Source organism: Alosa alosa, chromosome 2 (genome assembly GCF_017589495.1).
Source record: "Alosa alosa isolate M-15738 ecotype Scorff River chromosome 2, AALO_Geno_1.1, whole genome shotgun sequence".
Lineage (NCBI taxonomy): Eukaryota > Metazoa > Chordata > Actinopteri > Clupeiformes > Clupeidae > Alosa > Alosa alosa.
In genome coordinates this window covers 14340582-14359793 of record NC_063190.1, presented here as the reverse complement: position 1 = coordinate 14359793, position 19212 = coordinate 14340582, and the positions used below count along the sequence as shown (strand labels likewise).

Below are 19212 nucleotides of genomic sequence, written 5' to 3'. Positions count from 1 at the left end.
ATGCTGAGAACAATTAGCATCCTCGTTTATCTTACTTACATTGAGTTGACTGTGTGGCTTAATCCACAGATGTGGTGAAGCACGTTTCGTTATGGTTTGCTAAGGAGTTACCCATTGCTTAAAATAGTGGAGAGCTGGGATGAGAACATTGTGTCAAATCTTCCCATTGTATCGCGGAGTGATTTATTATTAGCTGTGCAAAGTCTGAGTTGAAATGTCCAGGGATATTCCAACTCATGGAATGTCTCTCGGCCAATCAGAAACAAATACATAGTTCCATAGAACCCAATTGTTGTATAATATGAAGTAACAGTTCACGGGAACCAGCGAGCCCTCTTTTCCATGGAACTGCGTATCTTGGCCCACTGCCATTGCCTCCAGGTCAGATTCCAGAGAAGTGCTTATGTGGGAAAGATTAGGGACTGCCTAGAGCTGCACCACAGGTGCAGGAGAGGGACAAAGACTTCATTAATTCGCACACACACACAAAGACACACAGTCACCCACCACATCTCTCCCTTCTTATAAAACATTTTGTGTCGACTCCTTTTTTGTGGCTTTACGACATTGAAAAACAAAAAACAATTCTGGCTGTCTCGTTCACTCACAGCTCAGCTCATCAATATGCAGGCCACCACTGAGCTGTATGGGGACACTTACCATCTGAACACAGATGAGGACACAGACCATTGTGATTAGAACGGAAAAAGACTAATGAAACCGAGGTGTGAGATCACCAAGTCATCAAAAAGTCAGCTCATGGCTCAACTTCTGCAAAACAAACTTTAGCTTTCCAGCATTTATGTAATTCTTTATCATTCATTTCAGTTTTTGTATACCTTAAACGGTATATATTTTTCACATTCATTTTGTATATTCATTTAATTATATTATTACTATTTTACTATTAGTACCATTAATATTACTGTTTTTCAAATGCTTTGGCAATATGGCACCTTGAGGTAGAGGTGTCTCTTCCAAACAGCTCCATAGGAAAATCTTGGTGTATGTAATTTTATTTAGTTGGATTTTTCTGTTTGATTCTGAATTGATTAGTCAGATTAGTAGTGGTGAGATTACAAGGTTTTAGTGTAAGTGGGCTGAGGGGACTCTTCTCTATGTCTTTTCAGATCTAGCTTTAAGATTTAATGAATTGGGGTCACTTGTTCTGACATGTTTCCAAAATGTTTATAATATTTTTAATATTTAAAATGAGAGGATACTGGCCCAGTTCAGCCCTGCATCCATTTTATGGTGTGTTTCTCTGTACTTGGTGTTGCAAATTTCCTTTGGAAAACAAAAATTTATAGCCTGACGTTGTCATACTCAAATTCTAGTCAGAATATGAGTCTGATACTGCTCCATTGGGACGTAATTATGGGGCGTGCTTCAACTGATACAGGGGGGGAATGCCTCTGCACTCAATTGGATAGACCTAACCAATCAGAGCAACAATATAGCTTACCATGCGGTGTAGGAAGAAAACACACGAACCATCCTTCTGCTCCTATATCCCCTCCGTTTTTAAAATAATTCTGTTGAACAGTGATATGCTACAAACATGTTAAACAGCTGGGAAAGGCTGTCGCAAATCCCTCAAACAGGTGGTCAATCAGAGATTTCAAACGAACGAGGGAACATGTCGCAATGCAACAGCGCTGTTTTCCCTTGATGAAAGTGAAACCACCAGTTTTCCTACATCTCAACTTTGGCCAAAGTTTTCAGAAATAATCGTTTTCAGTGATACAAACTCATTAAATAATATGAATTTTCCATATGGGGTCTTAAAAGCCATGTATCCTTCTAGCCACAGCGTTTTTGTTTCAAACATAAGCCTAATCTAAGTGTGCTCAGATGACGTGATAGACCAAGCGCTGTTGCTCACCTGTCCATCATCGTAAAGCCTGATTTGATTGGTCCGCCTGATTTAGGGCGAGCATACTTGCCCCACAATGGAGCAATGCCAGACCGAACTTCCCGTGGGGCGGGACTAAGTTCGGAATGGCACCCAGGCTAATGAATTTAGTCTTTCATGTCATATTTCAGGAAAATAATTGTAATTATTTTGAAGTCTTCTCATACAGGGATTTGACATTAGTAATCCATACATCTCCATTTTGGATGGATAAATCCTCAGATTTTTTGTTTGTAATGTTTTCAAGTAATCCCAAAATGTATTGAAACCAATTGATTCTTCCATTGAATTATTTCTCCTGTAATCAGATTTATTAGATTACTAGAGTTTATAGAATGTTTGCCTTAGGGACTCCCTGTATTGTAGGCGAATATTCTGATGTTAGATTGTCTGTGTTTTTTGTTTGATCATTTCCTTAATTTATTTCAGCAGTGCTTTCTGAATCATTGTGTGCATCTGCACATGTGAATGTAGGTGTGTGTGTGTGTGTGTGCGAGAGAGGCCAAAGTGCAAAGTAAAAAATAAAAACACACACCTGATCTGGGCTTCAGGCCAAACACAGTGAGTGCAGTGGTAAAATCAGATGCCCGTACTCCGTCCTGGAAGAATAAGACCACCACAATCACTACAAGCAACACATACACCCATAAGCACACATTTAGTCCTTGCGCTCACACACACACACACACACACACACAAAATGTGATTGTTATCTTGTCTTGTGATCTTCTATTTCAAAACAGAGCTACTGACCTCACAATCATCATGGCCACTGGAATTTCTTCGGGCACTCTGGCACTTGTACTGTCAAAGGGGAAAAAGAAAAGATTATCAAGCATATGCATATAGATAGATATAGCATCCTCTGCAATTACAATGTAATTAATAGAGGTGCTGAGAAAAGCTGCTGGAGTTGAAGTTTTGAGTAACTGATCTATGTATACTAACTTACTAACAAGAAATTGAATAAATTGATATGCATGCCAATGTTAGATAGACAATGAATAAAATATTAATTAAATGATTCAGTGAATGATGAAGTCATTAGAAGTTATACATTCAAAATGAAAATGTGACAACTGGGTAAATGATGTCACCACCACAACTCTGGTCTTGCTTGACCTGTGCAGAGCTATCTGAACATCAACTTCAACTTCTGTGCTATTGTTTTGGTGTTCACACTACTGTAAAACCTGTTTTGCTAACAGATGCATTTGGCTTATAGTGTCTGTTTGCCATGCTGCAACGGTAAAGCGGGTTTGTGGGCACACCTTCAGGTAGTCCTTCCTCAGGTACTTGTTCCTGCGCCGGTCCTCATTCTGATTCAGCACTGGTGGTACCTCGGGCCACTTAGGCTCCGAGCTGCTGTTCTCAGACTTCAGGCTACCGTCAAATGAACAGGAAGTGGATGGCTGTGTGGGGAAAAGGGATGGGATTATTCTTGCTTAAGGGAGATTGTTATCTACATACAGATACATGATACGGGCTCATTTTCAACTAACAGGCCATTCAATAACAGTATGGAAGAGTGGAATGGATAAAGGCAATGTGATGGTATGAAAATGAGATAGAAAAAAACAGATGGATGACCTCAGAAAATGCTGTGTCCTCATCGGTGAAATCAGCATCCTTTCCCATGGCAGGAAAGTCCAAGAGTAAAAGAGAGAGGGGGAGAGAGAGAGAGAGAGGTGAGGTAGAGAAACAGACAGAGAGAAGGAGAGAGAATGTGAATGGAAGTGAGGGACCAAGAAGAAAAAAACATATATGAGAGGGGGTGGAGAGATGGAACTGACAAACAAAAAACAAAATCCAATCCAAAGAGGATAATTACACTCAACTTCAATGGCAACGAGTAATTTTTGGAGGAAACCTATTATTGTTAATATGTATGACTGGTTATTATGTTGGTAGACAAGGATGATAAACATTACAAGGAGGTATTTCTGAATATTCTTGAAGTTAAGAGAGGAAGTGAATAATCCTATGACCAATACCATTACAACGAATAGTCTGCTTGGAGTTACTGTAGCTGACACCCATATAGAATATGCACTTTGAAGTGAGTCACACTTGTAAGGCACTGGATGGCCTATTACATCACACTAAAAAGGGTTATGCCAGAGCAATAACTAAATTAGTAAATCTCATTACAAGCAGAACAATTGATAACATACGTTCAGTTCGGTGGAAATGTGGTTGTGGATATATGTCATCACGTACTACATGTACAATCATGTATCAGGGCTTAAAGTGTTTAGGCACTTCAGGCACAGACATTATTGCTTTAAGCCCTGATGTATGCATGTGTGTGTGTGTGTGTGTGTGTGTGTGTGTGTGTGTGTGTGTGTGTGTGTGTGTGTGTGTGTGTGAGTGTGTGTGTGTGTTTGTGTGTGTGTGTGTTTTGGAGGTGGGTTCAGTCAGCTCAGCTCAGGCCAGGGCGGTTAGGGTCACAGGTTGCGGTGGGTAACGGTGCTGCTCTGAAACACACGTGCATATGCTCATTCCCAGTTCCTCTGCATCTCTCCATTTTGGAGATCCAATCCGCCCCGCCCAACCCGACAGTATATATACAGTATGTTTAACATCAAACCCGACCCGACCCGCAAATTCCTAATTTTAACGATACGTGGTTGCATATCATGTAGCCAAAATGAATGTTAGCCTACATTACTTCACAAGACATACATGTAGGCTATAAATAAATAAATGCAGTGCAGTCAATGTAGTCTTGTCTAAAACGTTATGGCTATGTTAAACTGGAAACGGGAAAAGTATGGACTTCAAAACAAAGTAGCCACCATCCTCTCTCTCTCTTTCTCCCTCCCTCCCTCTCACACACACACACACACACAGGCACGTGCGCACTCAAACACATGCGTTAACATTTCTTACCTCAGCTCTCTGCTGTAAATTTGACCGGGAGGATTTTGGCAGCACAATATCTACAGACTATAAACTAAACACAATTGGCCTACAGGCCAGTGTTAACGTCTATGGAGTGTGGCAACATGCGTGGAAATAACTCACGCAACAGCAGCAGAGACGTTGCCAGATAATCGTGGTTAGGATCTAAATGTTATCTGTTCGGGTACATAGGTGTTTTATGAAATATATGCTAATTAAAGCTATCGTCTGGATAATTAGTTCAAACAACTGTTTATTTATTTTTTATTATATGGATATGCTTTGTCCCCTCCAATGGGGTATTTTCTTACCCAATCAACTCTGGTGTGCATGTGAGACAGAGACGGAGAAGGAGAGAGGAACAGAAGGGGGGAATTTCACTTTAGCCTACCGCACACGCACATGAATATGTTAACCCAGAACGTTGCTAGCCTATCTATCAAATTTGACCCGACCCAACCGCGACCCGCGATTTTACCTGGAAGTCTCAAAATCTGGCCCGCGCAACACACAGTGTGTGTGTATGTGTGTGTGTGTGTGTGTGTGTTAGGTAATCTTAAGGGTCAGTTAACTGCAGGGGTGCCTTTCGTTTGTGGACCCTTTTTGTTAAAACCATCCTTTTGAACCGAAATCAACCGACTGTGCTGTTCACACATGGGGTCTAAGAGACAATGATCAGCCAGTCTGTAAATACGCTGGTCCGGACTGGAGGTAAGTTGGTAACCTTCAGTGGCCTCGACCATAGCCTATGCATACACCAGTAGAGTAACAGCACTCTCACGAAAGTACGCACACATAGCAATAGTGATAGTTGTATTGTTCAACTGTTTGTTTGATGACCGCGTAACAGTGTGTGTTTGTGTGTGTGTGTGTGTGTGTGTGTGTGTGTGTTTGTGTGTGTGTGTGTGTGAAGACTGTACCTGTCCACTCAAAGGTGAGGCAGAGCTGCTTCCCTCATCCAATGACGCACTAAGGAACAGACAAAGATACTCTGTTAGGGCAACAGCTCCAGTTTGAGTCAGTGGAGGGAAGGCTTTTTTTACATAGGACAGTCATGAGAGTGACAGGAAGTGAGTGGGAGAGAGAGACGGGGCGAGATCAGGAAATGACTCAGGTCAGACTCAAACTCGGGTCCCCGTGGGAACTTGGGCCCGATTGTGTTACGGGCCATGTAGCCAGTTGTGCTGCAGCTTCCCTTCCTACTGTTGTCATAATGGAAGGGGTCAACTGAATAGCACTCTCGTAGTTTAAAGAGAAACCACATGATTGTCCTCATACTGCTAATCTACTATGATGCATGTTATATAAAGTAATGATGTGTATGTGTGTGTGTGTGTGTGTGTGTGTGTGTGAGTGCGTGTGCACTTTTGTCATACCTCCGGACGGCTTGAGAAGGTGACCTCTGTTTGCTGCTTCCTCCAGAATGACTAAGAAATCTGGAAAAAAGCATGTCAATAAATCAATTTAAAATGTGAAAAGTCAAAACAATTCCACAGTTCCCACCACAGTAATGTAAGTATTAAAAATAATAATAAAATAATGACAACAAATGCTCCCATAAATTCTCCTTTATAGACTTATTTACATACACGCACACGCGCGCACACACACACACACACACACACACACACACACACACACACACACACAGGGACACACAAACGCTGGCACACACAGGCAAAAGCTTTTCACATCCAAGAAAGAAAGCATATCATACGAGTGAGATCATATGTATAGTTCCTTGGAAATTGGTGGGGGAAGTCCTCCAGATAAATTACACAAGCACACACACACAAAAACAAAAAGATGCTCAACCCCATTAGTCTAATCCTCCAGATGGGGTCTTATAACAAAACATTTCGCTTCACTTATAACGCTCATTTCTCATGGCCCCTTTTAAACCTGGGCGTTTAACTTACTTCCATCTCAGCACAACTGTGACCACCAGAAAGTTCTGGGCTAATGCCTCAATGTAAATCCAATTGTTTCATGTTTTAAAAGCAGGGTAAGCACTGGTGCAAATGGCTGCCTGCCTGTGTTGTGCTTGCTTGGCTAATGGCTATTGATTGTGTGAAGCGCCATGAGATGGAAGGGAGGGAATGTTGAGACTGTAGAATATGCTGGAGACAAATCTGATGCATGTAATCTGAATCCACCCTACCACACACATACAGCTTGGCGTGGCATACAAAAAATACAAATTAAACCGCATCTCACAGAGCACCTTACCTTACTATGCACAGAGAATCACAGGCTCAGTCCCTGCCTCAGTCATTGCAAGCGCCTCATGCTTAATCACCCCAAGGCACACTATGTGGATACTGTTTTAGACTTGATTTAGATTTAGTGTTATTTAGTATAATTTGTATTTTAGTATACCGGTATTCTTAATCTCTACTGTCCTTATTGCTTAGTTGTGTTTTTTATATGATATACTTATTACTTTTTCTATGAATGTTGTGTGTGATGTCTGTATGCTACTGAGGCCTTGAATTTCCCCTTGGGGATCAATAAAGTATCTATCTATCTATCTATCTATCTATCTATCTATCTCTCTCTCTCAAATACACACATTCTTGTATTATAAACTCATACTCAGTCTCATTCTATCCGATTTCAGCATTCTCTTTCTTGACATTTTCTCCATTTCACTCTCATTCATTTTCTTTCTCTCATGCTCTCAGACTTATGCACTCCCTCTACCTTTCATTTTTACTGTCTCTCATTCTGCCACTATTTTTCTATCAGTCTCATCCCATCCCATTCACTCTCTCGCTCACTTGCTTGCTCATTCTCTCCGATTGCTGCATTCTCTCTCTCATTCTTTCCATCTCTCTTTCTCATTCTCTTTCTCTCTGTCTCTACCTGTGAGCACGGCCTGCAGCCCTCCTGCGGTGGATAAGGCTCTCAGCTCTACAAATTAAGGACCGACGTCTGGGGTGAAGTGGGTCACATGTCATACGCACACCAATCAGGTCCAAGGAATAGGAGTAGGCAGGAAGTGATGCAGGAGGATGGAAAAAGAAGAGGAAAAGGAGGGGGGAAAAGAGTGATAATTGTTAGTTGAAAAGAGGAAAGAGAGAAAGTCAGAGGAGAAATAAAGGAGAGGTCTCAGAGCTCTCTTGGGGTCATATTTTTTGGAGGCAACACTTTGTCACAACGTGTGGCTTCATCCATAGACTTTCCCACACCCACACCCATAAACTTTCACCATCAACCATCAACACCATCAACATCAGCCTATAAGAAGCACCACTGGGCTATCTGGCTTCAATCAATGGTGTTGAATATGTGTAGCAATGGCAAATCTGTTAGGCATTATCTAATTGCTTGCTGCTTATCTTTGTATCTGGCCCCCTGAGATCATTGAGTGTTTCCAGGAAGAGTCAATGCGCAGACTCAGTTTTACGGTGGCTGGTGCAACAGAATGCATATTAAGAAAAAAACATGCAAATCGATAAAACACAAGCATATTAAGAAAACATTTTCATTGATTTGACAACACATGCACAGCATTTAGAAAATGCACAGCAAATTCAGACAACACTACCCATTATAGAAACGTGATGCATATTCACACAACACAACAAAAGTGTTTCCAGAGGATACTTACAGTAAATGTGATGAACACATCTGAAGACGGCTTAGCGCAAATTAATTAGATGGGTATGTTACATGCACACTTCAGGCCAAATATGTCCACAGCAAGTATTCTGGAAGGTTGTTTTAATTTATTTCATGACCTACACAGATTACACTTTTGCACGCTACATGCTAGTTTCTTTGTTACATTACATTACATTTGGCTGACATATGTTTAGCCAAAGCGGCTAACAACATGATAAACAGTTTAAGCTTTTTAAAGCAATTCTCTCAACAATTCTAGGACAACTTAAAAAGGTAGCGGTCTGTGTGGAGCGCAGTCGGGAACAGTCGGGAGGTAGCATATGCCTGTATGAGGGCATTCAAGTTGGTGGGAGCAGAAACGGACACTACTTTGTAGAGACTTGAATTTGATGCGGGCGGCCATAGGTAGCCAGTGTAGCTGGATGAGCAGCGGGGTAACATGTGCCCTTTTGGTTTGGTTGTAGGCGCACCGCCACATTGTGGATCATCTGAATGGGTTTCACTGTGCAGACTGGGAGACCTGTCAGGAGGGTGTTACAGTAGTCAAGTCGTATGATGACTATTGCCTGTACTAGCAGTTGGGTAGCATCTTGAGTCAAGTAATTGATTTTCCTTATGTTGTAGAGTGTGAAACGGCACGACCGGGCGACCGAGGCAACATGATCGGAGAAGGTTAGTTGGTTGTCGAGAACGACTCCTAAATGTCTTGCAGCCCTGGTAGGTGCAACAGACAGGGAGTCAATTTTGATGTTGATGTCATGATGTATGGTAGGTTTAGCTGGGAGAACCAGCAGTTCAGTTTTTGAGAGGTTTAGCTGGAGGTGGTTTGCCTTCATTTATGTAGATATGTCCGAGAGGCAATCTGAGATCCGTGCCGAGACCAAGGAGTCATCAGGTGGAAAGGACAGATAGAGCTGTGTGTTGTCTGCATAGCAGTGGTATGAGAAGTCATGCGAATGGATAATCTGTCCCAAAGAGGTGGTGTAGATAGCAAAGAGAAGGGGGCCCAGCACTGAGCCCTGGGGGACCCCTGTGGTGAGATAGTGAGGTACGGACAGCCATGATACGTTAAACGAGAGTCCTGTGAGGTACAGTAGGATTCAAACCAGGAGAGAGCAGAGCTGGAGATTCCCATGTTGAGAGTATAGAGAGAAGGATGTGGTGATTAACTGTGTCAAAGGCAGCCGATAAGTCAAGCAGAATAAGTCTTAAATCCTTTAAGACTTCTGTTACAGACAGCAGAGCCGTTTTGGTAGAGTGGCCGCTTTTGAACCCAGATTGATTTGGATCCAGAAGGTTGTTCTGTGAAAGGAATTCAGAGACCTGTTTGGAAACTGCTCGTTCGATACCTTTGGATAGGAAAGGTAGTAGTGAGACAGGACGGTAGTTCTCAACTTGAGCAGGGTTGAGAGATGTTTTCTTAAGTAAAGGTGTTACTAACGGTGGCATTCACTTACGTTTTAGCTCATTTGCTCATGTCCAGATGTGTCAATCACTTTGAAGTATCCTCCGGAAATACTTCCGTCTAGTTGTGTGAATATACATTGCGTTTCTATAATGGGTAGTCTGAATTTGCAGCATGTTTTCTAAATGTGTTGTCAAATCGATGAAGATGTTTTTTTTTAAATTGTGTGTGTTTTGTCAACTTGCATGTGTTTTCTTAATATGCAGTATGTTTGCACCTGTTGGCCATTGTACACTTTTCTGGAGAAAGCAACATTGACTGAAAGCAAATCAAGAGTCATGCAGATGATGACATATTTAATAAGATCAAGGATGAACCTTTTCAAAGCCAAGCACATCTGTGGTTTAATATGGAAAGTCATATAAACAACCCCAAACCCCACAGGCAGGAATTAGGAATACCAATACAGGAAACAGAACAAAAGAGGGTCAAGTACAATGTGTACATGTTTCAGAATGTTTCAGATCATACCTGTTCTGCTGCTCTTGCTGTAGCAGCTGGACTGCAATCTTCCTCAGATCCAGCACCTCCTTCAGTTCATCCTCCTCTTCCTCAGCAAGCTGCTCTTTCTCTGAGCTACACAGACAGATGCAATGACACATTTATTAGTTCAAATAAAATGTGTTCAGCTGCTAAACTGGCACAGATGCACTCAGTCAGGGGCCCAGTACAGGGAAGAAAAGGTGAGCATGTGAGGTAGGCCCCTGTAGCAGGACACAGAACCTCAGGCCATACACACTTTAAATACAACAGCAAGAATGTGTGTGTGTGTGTGTGTGTGTGTGTGTGTGTGCTCATGTGTGTGTGTGTGCTCATGTGTGTGTGTGTGTGTGTGTGTGTGTGTGTGTGTGTGTGTGTGTGCTTGTGTGTGTGTGTGTGTGTGTGTGTGTGTGCTCATGTGTGTGTATGTGCTCATGTGTGTGTGTGTGTGTGTGTGTGTGTGTGTGTGTGAATGTGTGTGTGTGTGTGTGTGTGTGCTTGTGTGTGTGTGTGTGTGTGTGTGTGTGTGTGTTTTCATCTCCTCCCCTTCACACCATATTAGGACTTCTCCGTTCATACATGGACAAAAGCACATTCTGACACTCCCAGCCTTACGAAACGATAACAATGGCGAAAAAGGTGGTGAGACAATATGCTGTGAATTGCTTCCTAAATGAAACCCACTATGTAAAACAACGTGTATGCCCTCAGGGTCACAGCAATGTTTTTCACTTTCATTTGCGCTAATCAGTTTTCTATTATGCATCAAGTCAATCATATATCAATGTATAGGGAGTGGGAAGGCTACCCTACATAGGCCTACTTTGCAGGCGTCTGTGCTGAGGTCTCACACACTGTAAGGGTCCTGTCGTGTTTTGTTTTCCCTGTTTAGTGTTTTCCTTCATGTCTGCTCCTCTTGTTTACTTCCTGTGTCCTGTTCCATGTGTTCCTTTGTTTGTTTTGCCATGTGTCTTTGTTCCCTGTCTCTGCCCCTCACCTGATCTCGTTAGTCTGTTAGTTTAATTATTGTTTCCACCTGCCTCTTGTTTTACCTTGTTCCTTGTCCACCTGTGCCCTGTTACTCCTGTGTATTTAAACCCCTCAGTCTGTGTCGGCCATTAGTTGTTTTGTGTAGAGGTATACATGCGGTTTGTTCAGTTGGGAATAAAGATTCTTGTAATTCTAAGGGGCCGTTTATACGAGAACGATTGCGAAGGAAGACGACAAAATATTTTATCATAAATGCCTTTCGTTTACACGGCAAACCCCACCATCGGGGCTTGAAAACGCAAAAATCTGAAGACTCCTTCCAGAGTGTAGAGTTTTGAAGACGACCCGGGTTGCGTCTCCGTCTAAACGGCTAAACCAAAGATCCTTGATTACCTCTCTGGCTAAACTGTCAAATTAGAATGTCTGCGCGTGACGTACCGGGGTTCTATCACACCAGCACCCAGCGGTCTGGAATGCATATCCAATCGAATATCACATACTCTTGCGTCTTCATATAAACAAAGATTTCCCCCTGAGAATGCTCGTCTAAACGCAAATAAAAAAATGAAGACGAGATGCCACTTCTGCGTCTTCTCTTTTCATCGTCACCGTATAAACGTAGCCTAAGATTACCTTGCCTTGCCGTACTTTGCCCTGCGTTTGGGTCCAGATCTCCCCTAGCAACCGTGACACACACACACACACACAAGATGAGAAGGGGAAGGAGGTGGGGCGGCTGGGGAATAACTTTCTCCCTGGAGTGGGGAAATATTGCAGAGCTAACACAACTAGATGTACCGCATAGCGGTACACAATATGACCGCCGCTCAGTCCTGCTCATCCTCTCCCGCTTGACAATCTGTCTTCATCTCCTACTCCACCCCCTACTCTTGCAACTTTTGCGTATGCTTGTATATGCGTGCCTCTGTGTGTGTGTGTGTGTGTCTAATTGTGTGGATGTGTGTGTGTGTGCATTTGGTGTGTGTATGTCAATTTGTCTCCATCTCCTATAGAGCCTGACTAATATGGTATTTTGAAGACTGATAACCTACCCATTTCAATATTTGAGTTAGGCTATTGAAAAACTGATAACCGATATATCGGCAGACAGTAATTTTTAATAAAATGTTTAACATGTAAAAATGTTAACAAGGTTGTAATCAACGTGGGGCATTATGTATTTGAATAGGCCTAACTAGACACCTAATGAGAGGCTCTTCATATACAGTCAAGAAATAAAAGATTGTATAAAATAGAAAGAATAGGTCTTTGTTCTGTGATAACCACATTGCCATAAACTACATTGTGAGCAGTTTATACTTGCCGTGCCCGTTCAAACATGCTATTCATGTAGAAAACCCATAACGTGTATGTAGGCATGCTTTAAAAACAGGATGATATGAAAAAGCATCATTCCAGCTAAGCATTCAATAATGAACATTGGATATTATATTAATTCATTGCTTATTATTATTATTATTAATAATTATATGAATTATAATAAATTAGCCTTTAATAGATGTGCAGTGAGCAGAATTTAGGCATGGCTGCATGTGACATTTTTCACAGATCAAAATGATAAGCTTAACAGCAAGTTTGAGTTAAGGCTATATGTTTATTGTTAAGCCTATTGAATAACTATATGATAGAGAAGACAAACCATTTTGTGGAATGATGCATCATCATATGAAATTTGCCACGATGTGACTTAAAAACAGTCTCTGGTAGGCAGCATACCGTAAAACTTCAAATAATAGCCGAGTCCCAAATAGACGCCTGTCTCTTTTAAACGCCTGGTGTGGCTACAGGTTTGGGTTAAATGTCGGTCTCAAATAGAGGCCTGGTCTGTTTTTTAGTTTCGGGTTGCTCCTTTAAGTGTCATTCAGGTTTTGTCATGACAAGTTAGGGTTAGGGTTATGACAGTGTCATGTCACTCTTCAAGTAAAGTGTTACCATAATTGTTTATCATGGTTGAGTTTCTAAACGTTGATTGGTTGCTATAGTCAAGGTTTTTCTATACTCTTAACTTGTAGATAAGAGGGGCACTGTTAGTTTCTCAAGGGTGCTGATGCAACTCTTCAATGTAAGAACATATTGAAAATCAACTTCACTAAAAGACAGTCTCACGCTTCTCCAGAGCCTCCCGAAACATTAACTCTGATTTGGGCTATTTTGTCCTTTTCTTTTTTTTTATTTCTTGGAATCTGGTAATTACATCAATGTGCAATTGAATCACATCCAACAACATCAGATTGTGCTTTTAGATTTGTGGTGTTGGTGGTGTGCATCAGCACGCAGATGTAAACAGCTGTCTCATAAGAATGAGAAAGTATGATCTCATTCACAAGCACAGTCTGTTCATGTATGTTCTTGCCCAAGACCTTCAATACAAAGTACTTAGCCTCCAAGAGATAGAGGCATTTCCTCAGAATTCACAATAATCTGTGCCACACCTATGTCCTTGCTATGGGTTTAGACCTGCCCAACTTTTTGCATTGCTTGCCACCAACATGTGTCAATCTGTGATAAAATGTCAAGAAAGAGCTCTGATGGTAATTACATTCCATGTCTCACTGCCCTCCGCCAAACAAGTCTAAAGAACAAACAATAATAATGTGAGCCCCCAGGGCATTCAGTGGTTGTTACTCGTAAGGCCAACACCCACTGGCGACGTCTGATGAGTGCCGTGATGCCAAAGTTTACAAATTGGCTTTTCTCAGAACTGTCAGTACCAGTACAGTTGTGAAATCTCACTGCTCACTTACCCTGACTCCTCTTTCCCGTTCTCCTTGTCTTTGCTTTGGTGTGATTTGTTGAGAACCTTTTCAAGTTCCTGCAAAGTAAAGATACATTATTACAGTATATGACCCCTCAAACTGATGATACACAAAGCTTGTTGAGCAATGTTGCTGGACAATGGTCCTGAGTAATACTGCTTTGGCACGTTCCCATTGATATTGGACAGTATTTTTTTTCTAGAGAACTTTAATCATCAAAAGGCAAATTATCACGACCATCCAATCAGAACACTGTGAGCTGGTTCTGTGCAGAGCCATATAAAGGTAGAGTTGCGACAACTCCATTGAGGCTAATGTTCCATTTTTTTCAATGGCAATGACAATGGCAGCTAATGGAATCCTCAAATAGTTCCCGGAAGTTAACAATTAATAATAGCAGCAGTGCAGTTACTTAAGCAATATAGCACGAGTGAGAGTGGGGTTGGTCATGGATATTCCCACGGGTGTTGTTCCCCTCGTTATGGGTCTTTGTGGTTTACATGTCTTCTTGAAAGAAATGTTGAAATCACATTCATATCTAGGTTTGCTGCATGCATGTTACAAGGACACTGGTCCATGTCATGTAAGGGACATGGTACTGCAAAAAAACGGAAACATAGTCTACATTGCAGAACCAGTCAACTTTATTAATGTATAGTGAATAAATGTTACACTACTGTGCACAGCCTGACGTGACAATGCTAGCACGTTAGCAGCGGTAAGCTAATTATGCCAATGTTAGTTATTTACAAGTCTCCTCCAAGTGACAATCATATTATACACAATGCTGGCAATGCTGAGAACAATTAGCATCCTCGTTTATCTTACTTGCATTGAGTTGACTGTGTGGCTTAATCCACAGATGTGTTGAAGCACTGTTTCGTTATGGTTTGCTAAGGAGTAACCCATTGCTTGAAATAGTGGAGAGCTGGGTGTCAAATCTTCGCATTGTATCGCGGAGTGATTTATTATTAGCTGTGCTGAGTCTGAGTTGAAATGTCCAGGGATATTCCAACTCATGGAACGTCTCTCGGCCAATCAGAAACAAATAAATAGTTCGATAGAACCCAATTGTTGTATAAAGCAGTATAGACCATAGACTGTTTGTAGCCAACATTTCAGACTCAGATTTACATTCCTTTGCCTCATCCGAATAATAATAATAATAACAGTAATAGTAAAGTAATAGTAGGCTATCAATAGCCTAATTATAATATTAAATGATTTATGTATTGACTATGACTTTTCTGCTGCTCAGTCTTTATCAGCTCCTCATCAAATAAAATAACCCTTGCCTATCCCATTTCAATTAGGCAGCACTACACCACCACAACAAGCTGTCATCAGACGGGCTCTGCTGTCATTAAGTGTTTGCGTTTAGTAGGCCTACAACTTTTATGACGTGACGTTTCTTGGGCATTTAGCTTCACCATCACGTCAAGTTGTAACGTATGCGCAATGCTCATCTAGGCTATGGATTTAAATGGCTTAAAGGCAGCAAAGGTGGGATATAGTGCAACTGCTTCCCCAAAACAATTCCTCCATAACTGTGTATATAATCGTTTGATATGTGGATAACTTTCAGTGGACTAAACAAAAGGTAAAGATTTTGTTTTCACAAGGCTAGCTGGTTCGTTATATGGCGAAGCATATAGCCAACTTTGTTTGCAGCAGTGAAGCTGAGTTTGTTGTTAACATTGTTGGTAACTGTCAGGGAATTTAACCCCAACATATACACGGGTTTCCCGTTTACCAACAAAACTAGATGCGCGCGCAGCCTTGAGGCAGAAGTCGCTTGGTGGCCGTCCACAACGTTATAAACTTAACCTAAATAGTCGGCTGCTGTAAGCTACAATCGGATTTTTTTGTATACCCCTGTTGTCTCAATGATAATAACATCTCATTTCAGACTATATTTCAAAGTTTGACGTTCATTTGGATTATTAATATAACATCGTATTTTGTCATTTTTGGCGAAGACATGCATTCTATTAGGGATATTGAACATATTTAACATTCTCTAACCATCGTGATTTCGAATTGGTGCAGTTTTCAGCACAAAAACAAATTTTATTATTTTGCTCTTTTGCATTGCTCTATGCTGTATATGGTGCTTTCTGCCTCTTGGTTGCGCACGAATGTTTTCGTGACGTTCCATAGAAATCCATGTATAGATACAAGAACCACAACACGTTGTATGGCTTTGCCCACAAACTCTGGTACCAAGAGGAGAGCCTGCTAATGTAAGGAAGAATTCCTCACACCATCAGTCTCTGACTCTGCAGCCCAAAAGCTGTGTCTTTTATTGTACAGATGCACACAGAAAATAGGAAGCAAGACATAGTGACTTCATTGTGACATACTCTTATCTCACCACACACAGACAGGGTGCAGTTCCTGTCTGTCTGGGTGCACACTTAACTTGTACTCTCTGTTCTTAGAACTTAGCACAACAATATTTCTGCTTACACAAATTGTTATACAATGATAATAATAATTTCCTGACAGTAACGTAAACGTTTCTTCAGTTAGGAGCAGTAGCCTACTGATTTCTTTTTTTTATGTTGCATTCATTTACATTGGCAAGCTAGCCTAATATGCATGAGAACCTATATAGATTTGAGGGAGCTGCAGCAGCATCAGCACGGTCATATTAACACAGCAGGCACTAGCCCAGTGAAGGATCGTGTAAACCCCACCCCCAGAAACCAGTTTCAAACCAAGCTTGCGCTGATATGATGCATGATCACTGATCAAATTGCATCAATTCTCTGAATCTCAAGCTCTTTAGCCTAGCCTAGCATCTTAATGCTGTATTCACAGCACGGTGAATGACAAACGGTGACAAAATCCTGTTGTTTATGAGTTCAGCCTGGTTATTTATCAAGGACTATATCACGTTTTATGTTATTATGATCACTCGTATCGCATTACCATGGGGTTACTGTGTAGGTAATGCTACGGTTAACTTAACATGCCCACCATTACACTGGAGAGATGTTAGAAAACTTTTAAACTTTTTTTTTATTCTCCCGAGACGCTAGCTACTTAAGGTAGTTCGCTAATTATCTCAGATCAGTGAAGAACTACCAGAGAAAACGTTGGGGAGAAAACTCAAACAAGTTAATGTTAGACTTAGACTAGCTGTGTTACAGTTTCTCGTTGCAAAATGAAAATCTCCATGCGCTTTTGTAGGCTACACGCAGTCTCAAAAACACTGTTTACAGCTCTTGAGTCACGTACTAGGTTATTTTTTTATAACAATAATTTAGATAGGCCTAGGTTACACTTATGGGGTGGGTGCTACGCCCGTGAATGCACGTGGGCGCTTTTTCTAAAGAATCTCCCGTCTTGGTTTTGTACAGAAATTAATATTAAGTGACACATACGTAAAAGGGAAAAAAGGTCACCTTCCAACATTTAGCAAGCTCTGGAATTTAATTTAATATTGTTGTAATGGTAGGATAACTACACAGTTTACACAATAATTACACTGTGTTATAAATATTGTATATCAATGCAGTTATTGTCTATCAATTACCCAAAATTGTGGCTCTGTCTCTCATTGAACAGTAGCTTATTTAATGCATTCTAATCCATTGTCAATCACTTCCGGGAACTTTTTGAAGTTTACATGAACCACGTGACCTTAACAAATTTTGAACACCCATTGTCGCAACTCTACCTTTATATGGCTCTGGTTGGTTGTTGCCCCATATATCATCAGAATGCTGCTGAAAGTTCCAATGAATGTGATGTCAGTTGGGATATTCCCAGCATAAAAATGACCACACACATACGTACTGTATGTGAATGTGCACTGTATTTGTATTCCTAGCGGGTGGGGCTGTGGTAGTGTAGTGGTTAAGGCTAGTGTGCAGTAGCCTGAAAGTGTGCCCTTGAGCAAGGCACTTAGGGCCTGTCCACACGGAGACGCTTTTTAGGTTAAACGCAGAGGTTTTGCTTCGTCTTGGCCGAGCGTCCAAACGAATCCTGTAAACGCACTGCCCGAAACCGCACTTTTCTGAAACCTGGTCCCAGAGTGGAGAAATCTGAAACCGTAGCCCGTTTGAGTTCGTTTAGACAGCCGAAACCGCGACATCCTGCTAGCGTATCGATGATGTCATCGCCACACCTCAGCTGCCCTGGACTTGCACTTATAGTATTGCCTAACAATACTAGTTTTCATACATGACATTACCTACGATTACACTCTGTTAAGATAAATATCACAACTGATGCTGCGCAAAGCTACCGATAGCTTATGACTTGGTGGACTAAACACTGTTTTTCCCGGTTTTTTTATGCATTCTAGCTACTGTCAGTGGCCGAGAACTGAAGTTATTAGGAAAGTCGTGGTGTAAGTTTAGGCTACATTAATTTGTCGCGTAGTGCCAGTGTCATTCATTTATTTTACATGTCTTACAACAATATATATACATGCATTCACAGTCGAGTGAAAATCAGATATAAGCATACAAAGGCGCTTTAGAACTCACGTTAAGCCGATGGTAGCACACTGAATACTTAATGCACGATTTGATGAAGGCAAAAGTATTGACTGTTACTAACGAAAGGTTTTATAGCAATATTATAAATGTGGCGACAGAATAGCCTAGAACTTGGGTAAGCATGGCGTTTAGTAACCTAATTGCGGTGATAGCCAAAAACTAATGTGAATCACGGACTATCCTACAACCAAAGAAAGTAAAGGTGATTAGTAGGCCTACCTCGTTAGCCAAATAAAAGTGTGGTTGTGGGACGGGACTGCACCCTTCACAAACCGTAAAATAAAGTTTATTAGTTTTACAGTTGACTACAGTTGACAGTTGACCATCAGTCCACACAAACAATTCTGGTTTCCTTGCACTAGCCATTTCGCCGTAGCCTATTCTGTCTGTTTTTAAAGCACAAGTTTTGCAAGTTTTGGTGAATTTCTGTAAAGACACAGTGCCACCCATAGGCCTGGGGTATGAAGTAACGTGTTGAGTCGTGTTGAGATGGATCCATTTGGACGCAAATATTCTTGATACGGTACCAGGGAAGACGGAGGA

General features: G+C 41.3%; 1 protein-coding gene across 5 annotated transcripts in view; it reads right to left on the bottom strand.

Annotated features, from left to right (window-relative positions):
- Positions 1-19212, bottom strand: part of lrch2 (leucine-rich repeats and calponin homology (CH) domain containing 2) — a 77461-nt gene that overhangs the window by 13683 nt on the left and 44566 nt on the right. Inside the window, exons 10-19 of one of the 5 annotated variants that reach the window (XM_048231174.1) lie at positions 14147-14214; positions 10383-10487; positions 7685-7753; positions 6196-6255; positions 5740-5788; positions 3506-3544; positions 3187-3327; positions 2669-2719; positions 2451-2514; positions 238-432 (exon numbers count right to left, since the gene is read on the bottom strand). In XM_048231174.1, the coding sequence (XP_048087131.1) occupies positions 416-432; positions 2451-2514; positions 2669-2719; positions 3187-3327; positions 3506-3544; positions 5740-5788; positions 6196-6255; positions 7685-7753; positions 10383-10487; positions 14147-14214 (663 nt within the window). In that variant the 3' untranslated portion in view covers positions 238-415. Of the gene's footprint in view, positions 1-237; positions 433-2450; positions 2515-2668; positions 2720-3186; positions 3328-3505; positions 3545-5739; positions 5789-6195; positions 6256-7684; positions 7754-10382; positions 10488-14146; positions 14215-19212 lie in introns of those variants that run through there. The other 4 variants (XM_048231138.1, XM_048231147.1, XM_048231156.1 and 1 more) reach the window with 4 other exon arrangements.